General features: G+C 51.6%; 3 protein-coding genes across 3 annotated transcripts in view; all 3 read left to right on the top strand.

The window, feature by feature from the left end:
- Positions 1–415: 415 nt before the first annotated feature.
- PHACADRAFT_197477 (uncharacterized protein) lies at positions 416–1,931 on the top strand (the record flags this gene model as incomplete). Its single annotated transcript, XM_007397690.1, has 3 exons — positions 416–532; positions 567–725; positions 1,635–1,931. 3 exons carry the CDS (start codon positions 416–418, stop codon positions 1,929–1,931), a joined length of 573 nt encoding a protein of 190 aa, XP_007397752.1.
- Positions 1,932–7,880: 5,949 nt separating this feature from the next.
- PHACADRAFT_30138 (uncharacterized protein) lies at positions 7,881–8,938 on the top strand (the record flags this gene model as incomplete). The annotated part of the gene is given in 4 exon segments (XM_007397547.1): positions 7,881–8,078; positions 8,098–8,143; positions 8,221–8,673; positions 8,754–8,938. 4 exon segments carry the CDS (start codon positions 7,881–7,883, stop codon positions 8,936–8,938), a joined length of 882 nt encoding a protein of 293 aa, XP_007397609.1.
- A 442-nt stretch (positions 8,939–9,380) lies between these two features.
- Positions 9,381–9,576, top strand: part of PHACADRAFT_259212 (uncharacterized protein) — a 755-nt gene continuing 559 nt past the window's right edge. The window contains exon 1 of the mRNA XM_007397689.1: positions 9,381–9,562. Coding sequence (XP_007397751.1) covers positions 9,393–9,551 — 159 coding nt within the window. The 5' untranslated portion in view covers positions 9,381–9,392 and the 3' untranslated portion in view covers positions 9,552–9,562. The remainder of the gene's footprint in view (positions 9,563–9,576) is intronic.

Below are 9,576 nucleotides of genomic sequence, written 5' to 3'. Positions count from 1 at the left end.
AGCAAGCATGCAGGCGGGAGCAATGGCGCCGCATGTGCCATCAGAGGATGGCGGTGTTGGTGGCGGGGCCGATGGATGACGCTCAGATAACGGAGCCATCACCGTGATGGAGGATAGCGCCCGGGGCATATCACTCGGGGGGGCTTACAGGCATAGGAGGGGTCTTCCAAATGCATACTTGGTATATTTTAGAAAGATATCAGCGTGCTAGTGGCTCTTATGCAAATTGCGCAAATTAGTGTGGCAAACAGGGGGGGGGGGGTATGTCATGCTTATAAGTTTTCAAATATGTAAGCTCCAGGTGCGTCTTAGCTACTCTTGGGCGCTTCTGGGTGGCTAGTCTGGTGTAACTTAATAAGTTCCCATGTCTGGGCTGCCGAACTGAAACTCTTGGCTCTTCCTCTCCCTCAAGGCCATGAACGCGCTGTCCGCGCTCAAGACCACGGAGCTCACGAGCATCCTCTGCAAAGGCAGCAGCGCGCTTGCGCGTGGCAAACGGCGGCGGCGGCTGCGCGGGCCCGGCACTCGCACAGTTCCTCAAGGCCCCGCTTGCGGACGCCCTGCAGGCCTCGCGCTTGCGCGACAACGTGCGCGCGCTGCAGATGCACAAGGAGCTCGGCGTGGTGGACACGAAGCAGCTGCCCCTCGGCGACAACGGCGCTGGTGCGAGTGCGGGTGCTGCCGCGGAAGATAAGGAGCGGGCAATGCTCAGCGGTGTCGCGCAGGTGCAGAGCCGGCTGTTTGAGGGCAAGCTCATGAGGCGCACTGTCATGAATATTACATATTCCGGATGGTTCTCCCGGATTCCATGTTATTCTTTTACTTTCTATACACCTCCGTATATTTGTAGGATATTCTAGATATTCAGTCTGACATGTATATAAGGAGCTCGTACTGCTCAATAACAAGCCAGACTCGAGCTGGTCTTTCCTCGCTACTCATCCTTTGGCCCGCTTGTTTCCTCCTCAGCTTTGTCGTAGCCCAGTCCAGTTGGATTGGTAGTTGCTGACATTAGCTCGAGTCTCCACCAACTGCCCTACGACGATCCTCGTCACTCCCACACCAACCATCAACCCACTCCACACGACGATCCATCTCATTTTCCCAACCGAAATCTCACCCCAATCCTAACCCTATCGACTTCTACCGCATCAAGACCCCGGGATTCTCCGTGCACTTGCGCGTTTTTACCACATCATACCCCCGAAGCCACCTCTGTAATCACCAGCCCTTAGGTGGCTGGACAGAGCTCCATCCAATTAGAATTGTACACTGCCCTACCATAGGTGGTGTTAAACGCTTTGCGCAGTGCAAGCGGGTATCCCCGAGTACGACGTGGCAACCGGCTGAGGCTGGGCGTCGGAAAGGAGACAACAGTTAGATCGGCGATCCCTGTCAGGGCGTCAGACCGAAGAGACTTAATTGCTCTTTGGGCTGTTGTGTTATTCCTAGAATTGTAATAAAAATAGCGTTTCGGTTCTTTTTCGGAAATTATCATCTCTGGCGAAATCTATCCCTGATCTGGTCGTTACAACACGATTAGTCCCAGGGTTTGCTGCAACCAGCTTCACGGACCCGACACCCCATGACCACGCCTTCTTGCTATTGTAGAGGACATACACATCGAGAACTAGAGGGAAGATCCGTCTACCTACGCAGTGACAACGTACGGTACTGCGCGCAACAACCCTGCCCGCATTTTCCAGATAATAGTAATCGTTGCCCTCGGTGTAGGGAAGGACTACGTGGAGAACTACTACCGAGAGTTACCACAGAAGCACCCTCAGAATCTATCACAGCCCCACAACCCACAGCATCCGGTTCAGAACCCAGAACCAGACGAGATACTCTCGAATCAGTCACTGACCATCTCCGCTCGATCGCCCTCGGAGAATCCGAAGCACCACCAGACCCCGTGGAAGAAGCAGTAGAAGATTTCGAAGATTCGAACCCACCTTCCCGCCGTTCTCCCACTCCACCCTCGTCTCCTTCTGACCCCGGTGCGATGGCCGAAAGCCAAGACAGTGCCGCGCTCCTCAATGGAAGCGCGATGAAGCCCGACGCCTTTGATGGCACCAAATCCAAGTACATCGCTTGGAAAACGCAGATGAAACTCTATGTGGTCACGCAAAGGAAGCGACTGCCGGAGCAATTTGACAGGGTCCTTATGATCCTGTCATACATGAAAGGAGGACATGCAGGCGAATACGTCGCCACATACATGAAGAAATATGACACGGATGAAGACACCGTGATCCAAACCACGAACGATCTATGGAAGGATTTAGATGTACACTTCCTAATCGACGAACAGGCAGAAGCGTACGACAGGCTGCAGGCAATGCAGATGGGAGCACTGTCGGCACAAGAGTTCTTCTCGAAGTTCGAGTTGTGCGCCTTCCAGGCAAATATTCACGACTTCGAAGCGCACTTTCAGGAACTCAAGTCGCTTCTAGAAAAAGCGCTCCGGGCCGACATCATTCGGCTTCTGTATAATTCATCAGAAGAACTCCCCGCTACATACGCGCTATACAAACAACGGGTCACGCGCATCGACCTAAATCAACAACAGTACCGTCGGCGAAACCCACAGTCCCAGCGACAGGGACAATTTCAACCTCGGCAGCAGCAGGCACAAAGTACGCCGCGAGCACAGGCTAACGTAGCCACGCCAGCCGCAAGCGCCCCAGTGCAAACGCGCCGCGATGGGACAGGCGTCACATTCAGTGGTAGAGGCCAGCCAATGGAACTAGACCAAGCACGACGCTTGGGTCTCTGCTTCCGATGTGGGGAAAAGGGTCATCTTTCACGCAATTGCCCTAACCGGCAACAAGCTCAACAAGTACGAGCCGCGGAAGCATCGGTAGTTTCCACTACCAACACGTTCACCCCATTAGCGTCACTCAACGAAGCCCCTGCCGCGACGGCAGAACCGTTTGATTGGAAAGCGGCGATTCACGAAGAGATTTGCGCGGCAATGAAGGGTTTTGCAAGCGGTCAGCCAGGCGCGTAGCCGAGTTGACCAAGCGTAATTTTACGAACTACCTGTGTTCTTGGTTTGGAGTAGCAATGTACATACCAGAAAAAGGGGCGTCCGCAGAGCGGCGCGGAGAGGCACAACCCTCTTGCTTAATTCTCCCAAATAAAAAATTACCTACACCAGAACATCAGACCGAACCTACGCAGTGGCAGCGCCACACACTCTGGACGGCGGCTTGGATTCGCCAATGGATAGTCAGCAAAGAGACGGCAGCACTCAGACTGTTGACTGAATGGATACACTCAAAGAAGAGTGTTGACGCCTCAGAAGCCTGTATAAACCAAATCAGGCAGATGAAAGAAGAAGAAGCTATAAACTTCTTGAATGAACTACGGAAGCAACCTCGTTTTATCCGAGGAAGGAAGGGGACTCAAATGGACGTTCCAATGATCATCACCACCCTGGACACGCAGCAGCGCTTATCAGTCAAAGTGTTATTAGACACAGGATGCACTGGATCTTCGATTGATGCGCAGTTTGTCCGCGATAACAATATCGCCACAAAGAAACTGCCATCACCGATCCCTGTCTATAATGCGGACGGCACGCATAATGCCGGCGGGGCAATCACCGACTTTGTCGAATTAAGGGTGGAAATCCAGGATCACGTTGAACGACTTCCGTTCGCTGTTACAAATCTAGGAAAGACTCCTATCTTCCTTGGATATGAGTGGTTACAGATCCATAACCCATCTATCGATTGGCAAGAACAAATCATTCAGTTTGATCGATGTCCGGTTACCTGCAAATATACCGCCCGATTAATTGATATTGATGGCGATCAGGAGGAGCCCAGCGATCCGGAGGCTCACCTAGAAGAAGGGGATAGAATCTTTATTCTTGACCACGAAACCTACTTTGCTACGAAAACAGCGCGCATTCGCACTACGGCCACTGATCTAGCCATTAAGGAAAGTCTGAAACACGAGACTAAGACGTTTGAAAACACCGTCCCAAGTCACTATCACGACTACTCCGATGTGTTTAGCAAAGAAGACTTTGATTCCTTACCGCAAAGGCGACCCTGGGACCACGCAATAGAACTCACACCAGGTGCACAACCGATCAGTTGCAAAGTTTATCCCATCTCCGTAAATGAACAAAAAGAACTTGATGAGTTCATAGAAGAGAACCTCCGAACCGGGAGAATTTGACCATCGAAATCTCCGTGGGCTTCACCATTCTTCTTTGTCAAGAAAAAAGACGGACGACTTCGGCCTGTACAAGACTATCGGAAGCTGAATGAGCTCACGATCAAGAACCGCTATCCACTTCCTTTAATACAGGAACTAGTGGACAAGCTAAAGCAGGCACGGTACTTTACAAAATTGGACGTTCGATGGGGATACAACAACATCCGCATTAAAGAAGGAGACGAAGAGAAGGCAGCATTCCTAACAAATCGAGGACTATTCGAACCACTCGTCATGTTTTTTGGCCTTACCAATTCCCTGGCTACGTTCCAGACCATGATGAACGACATATTCCAAGACCTTATCAGTCAAGGACACGTGGTAGTTTATCTAGACGACATCATGATCTTTACTCAAGATTTAAAAGAACACCGTCGGATCACGCGGCAAGTTCTTCAGATCTTAAGGGAACACAAACTTTATCTGAAACCGGAAAAGTGCAAGTTCGAAAAGGCAGAAATAGAATACCTCGGAATGATAGTAGGAAAAGGAGTTGTTCGCATGGACCCCGTCAAAATAGAAGGAGTTGTCAATTGGCCACAGCCCGAAAGTAAACGAGACATTCAGGCATTCCTTGGGTTTACCAACTTCTACCGAAGGTTCATCCGGGATTATGGCAAAATAGCAAAACCGCTCAGTTCACTAACAGGCAATGCTACTTTCGAATGGACCATCGAACAAGAAGTAGCCTTCACAAACCTGAAAGACGCCCTCTGTACAGCACCAGTATTAGCCATACCCAATGACAATGACCCATATCAAGTAGAATGCGACGCATCGGATTTCGCTGTAGGAGCGGAATTAGCTCAGAAGCAAGACGGCAAATGGAAACCCGTCGCCTACCTATCCAAAGCTATGACAGCAGCCGAAAGAAATTACGAGATTTACGATAAGGAACTTCTCGCAATCATGACTAGCCTTGATGAGTGGCGTCAGTATCTCATGGGCGCCATACACCCATTTGAAATATGGACAGATCACAAGAACCTAGAATACTTCCGGAAGCCACAGAAGCTCAATCGATGACAAGCACGATGGGTAACCGAGTTAGCTGAATACCAATACTCGTTGCATCACAAGCCCGGTAAATCTAATGGCAAAGCCGACGGACTATCTCACCAAAAAAGGCACAATGCAGGAAAAGAGGACAATTCCGATATCGTGTTACTAAAACCAGAACATTTCCGCGCCTTGATTTGTAGTACTGTATTTAGTTTAGAAGGAATCGACCAGGACTGGGTCGCAGAAATTAAAAAATACAAAAAGAACCAAGACTCGTTAGTTACCATAGCTTTACAAAACAAGGACAAAGACTGGAACGAAGATAGTACCGGACTCGTGACATGGAAGAACCGTATTTACGTACCAGTAAATAAAAAACTCCACGAGCAAATCATTGCTCATCACCATGATACCCCATTGGCTGGACATCCCGGTCAATACAAAACACATGAAATGGTCACACGTAACTACTGGTGGCCCCGAATTCGAGAAGACATCAGGAAATACGTGGCCGGATGCGAGAAATGCCAAAAGACCAAGGTCCATACGACACGACCTACCGGACTTCTATTTCCAAACGAAATTCCTTCACGACCCTGGGAAGTAATCTCCGTGGACAAGATAGGCGTATTACCGGATTCCTTCGGGTACAATGCGATTCTCGTAATTGTCTGCATGTACTCTAAGCAGATAATCGCAATACCAAGTACTATTGAACTCAATGCCGAAGGGTGGGCCAAAGCACTCCGAGATAACGTAGTCGCACATCATGGATTACCCTGAAAAATCATCAGCGATAGGGGAACTGAATTCAAGAATCAATTCATCTCGGAGTTGTACCGATCCCTTGGAATCGAAGCCAACCCCTCAACCGCGTATCACCCCCAGACCAACGGACAAACGGAACGCATCAATCGCGAAATAGAACAGTACCTCCGATTGTTCATCAACTACCGACAAGCAGATTGGGCTGAATGGTTGCCACTCGCAGCCTTTTCGTATAACAATAAAGTTCACTCATCCACCGGATATACCCCGTTCTTTGTCAATAAAGGGTATCACCCTTACGAAGGAACCCAACCGGTGCGAGAAGGACTAAGCGAAAACGTCCAACAATTTGTCGATAGAATGGATCGAGTACGTGAAGATACTAGCGCGGCTATCAATCTAGCACAGGAGTCTATGAAGCGTTTCTACGACCGAAAGAGAAAGAGCGGACCAGAGTACAAAGTTGGGGATAAGGTCTGGCTAGAAGGGATAAACGTTCGAACCGACAGGCCAATGAAGAAGCTCGACGATAAGCGATATGGACCCTTCAAGGTCAAACGCAAAGTCGGCGCTTCTGCCTATGAATTGGAACTCCCACGTCAATGGAAACAACACCCCGTTTTCAATGAAAGTCTTCTCAGTCCCTTCAAAGAACCCACGTATCCCTCTCAGCAGCGTGAACCGGTAGTCCCTGACCTCGTAAATGGCGAGGAAGAATGGGAAGTTGAAGATGTCCTTGACTCTCGCCGTGATCGAAATGGGAATCTTGAGTATCAGGTTCTCTGGAAGAATAGCCCCCATGGTGATCGCCGTTCCTGGGAATCACGAGTGAACTTGACCAATTGTCAAGAACTCTTACAGGAATTCCATGCAAGACGGCCCGACAAACCTGCGCCCATGACGATTCGAATTCCCCCTTTGTTGACACGACCCGTTCACATACTCACGTGCGATACCACTCTTTTGGTACAACGAATGGGTGGAATTCTCCCGAAGCAAGGATTTGAAGAATCCGCTGGGTTTGATCTGTACTCGGCTGAAAGTGTCAAAATACCGGCACGAGATCGCAAGATTGTCGGCACCGGCATAGCAATGCGTGCCCCTCATGGAACTTACGCACGAATTGTGCCACGAAGTGGATTAGCAGTCAAAGGGATAGATGTCGGAGCTGGAGTCGTCGACCGAGATTACACCGGAGAAGTACGCGTAGTGTTGATCAATTCCACAAATCAACCCTTCCACGTGCGCGCCGGCGATCGAATCGCACAAGTCATTCTGGAACGCATTGCGTCATGCGATATCGAGGAGGTGTCCAGTTTAACAGAAACTCAACGAGGAGCAGGAGGTTTTGGATCGACGGGTAAATAATCGTGAGGACACGATTCTAGACGGGGGGGTAATGTCATGAATATTACATATTCCGGATGGTTCTCCCGGATTCCATGTTATTCTTTTACTTTCTATACACCTCCGTATATTTGTAGGATATTCTAGATATTCAGTCTGACATGTATATAAGGAGCTCGTACTGCTCAATAACAAGCCAGACTCGAGCTGGTCTTTCCTCGCTACTCATCCTTTGGCCCGCTTGTTTCCTCCTCAGCTTTGTCGTAGCCCAGTCCAGTTGGATTGGTAGTTGCTGACACGCACGAAGCCTTCCGCGCCTGTGGCGGTGGAGAACAAAGACACCGCCGCGCGGCTGCAAGCAATCATCTGCTGGAGTCGACAGCAACGCTGGTGATTCCATTATGACTACCATCGAACTCCCGCTCGACGAGATTCTCAACAACGACAGCCCTGGCGGCTGGTCAGTAGTGTTCAACGGTTCCAAGGCTCGCAAAAGCAGCAAGTCAACCTTTACTTCTCAGGAAGAAGATATGAAGCCTGCAAAAAACGACGCGCAAGTTTTCGCCTCTGCTCTCACATGTGACGACCATCCGCATGAGGACGAGTCGATGCTCTCGTCAGCGAATGCGCTACGCGCCGTATTGCACGTCGTCGAAGATCTCGTCCCCCGGACGATAACGCTATTCTGCCTCGACCCGAACCCTGTGCCCAGCGCGACCCAGTCAGTGGTAAGCGGCTGTCGCTCAGCCGCCTCAGCGCGCGCGTGCCTCCAAGCAGCCATCCTCGCCCAAAGGTATGTCCGCTCTCCCCTCGCCGACGCGCCACGGACACACATACTCACCGGCCCCAAAAAAATTGTCCCCCTCACAGGCAAACGCAGGAGCGCAGCCTCGGAAGAGCAAGACACCAACACTGTCGTGTTCGCGCCCACCCTCACCCCCGGCACCTTCTTCGACCCGCCTGCACCAGAAGACCGCACCGCACCCGCAGAGTCCCTCCTCTTCCCAGACCTCGACCGCGAAGAGAGCCCGGCCCCGACGCGTTCCGGCCGCGGGGGACACGCGAAAAAGAAGCCCGAGGACCACGTCCCGCGCCCACCCAACTCCTTCATCCTCTTCCGCTCCGCCTTCATCTGGAACCAGCACGTCTCCGCGACCGTTGAGACCAACCACAGCACCCTCTCGGCCATCATTGGGTGTACATGGAAAGGCCTTCCGAAGAACAAGAAGGCGTTCTGGCACCGCAAGGCGAAGGAGGCCCTCGAGGAGCACGAGCGCAAGTTCCCCGGCTACACCTTCCGCCCGCTGCACAACAAGGGCAAACGTGTGGGCAAGCGCAAGGTGCCCGAAGTCGGCACCAAGGACCTCATCCGCTACCAGAAGATTGCTGATCTGCTTAACCAGGGCTACAAGGGCACATCGCAGAGTTTGACCGCAATCACATACCGGAAATTGTCACCAGCTTCGAGGCCCCCATCACAACGGGCAGCTTCAGGCTGTCCTCCTCTGCCTCACTTCCCGAGAATGCCAGCTCACCTTCCTTATCCGACGAGGCCTCCGAGAAGAAGACGCACACGACCAGCAGCTAGCCGGAAATGTCTGCAAAGGGCAAGTCCAAGGAGACGCCCGCGAAGGAGGAAGCCAGGGAATCGCTGTTCGAGTTCGATGCGTCAGAGTCAGAAGACTCGTATTGCACCACCACAATGTCCTCTCCTTACCCTACAATGCCAATCACTGACACAAATCCACCATTTGTGAGTGCATCGTGTGCCAGCCTTGAAGCCCAGTGAAAACCCCGTCCGCCCGAAGCGACCGAGGACTATCTGAGCCTATCGAAAATTCACTGATCTACCCCCAGCGACCTCAGAGAAATCAGCAGACGCCGGAGAAGCTCTGACGTCCGCGCCCATCGGCTGCGTCTCCATTGAGTTGGCGGTGCACCGTGGTCTTTGACGCGTCCATTAATGCCTCTCCAACGTGTCCAAACGCCACCGACTCTTTTCCAAATCCAAATCCGAGTCTGAATGCGAGGACTTTGAACTAATGACTCCAATGTCCCGACGCCGCCGACCGATGCCACCAAATCAAAGCAGAGATGCCCTATCCCACTTATATAAGGGCACACCTCTGGCGACAGCGCCGCGCTGCTCTTTTCCTGCTCGCCCCCCACCATGCCACCCGTCGTGCCCCGCATCCCTGTAGTCCCCGTCCCGCTATCCAATCTGGC

The sequence above is a fragment of the Phanerochaete carnosa genome (assembly GCF_000300595.1).
Source record: "Phanerochaete carnosa HHB-10118-sp unplaced genomic scaffold PHACAscaffold_7, whole genome shotgun sequence".
Classification (NCBI taxonomy): domain Eukaryota; kingdom Fungi; phylum Basidiomycota; class Agaricomycetes; order Polyporales; family Phanerochaetaceae; genus Phanerochaete; species Phanerochaete carnosa.
Note: the sequence above shows the minus strand (reverse complement) of the source record. Positions and strands in the feature narration are given on the sequence as shown.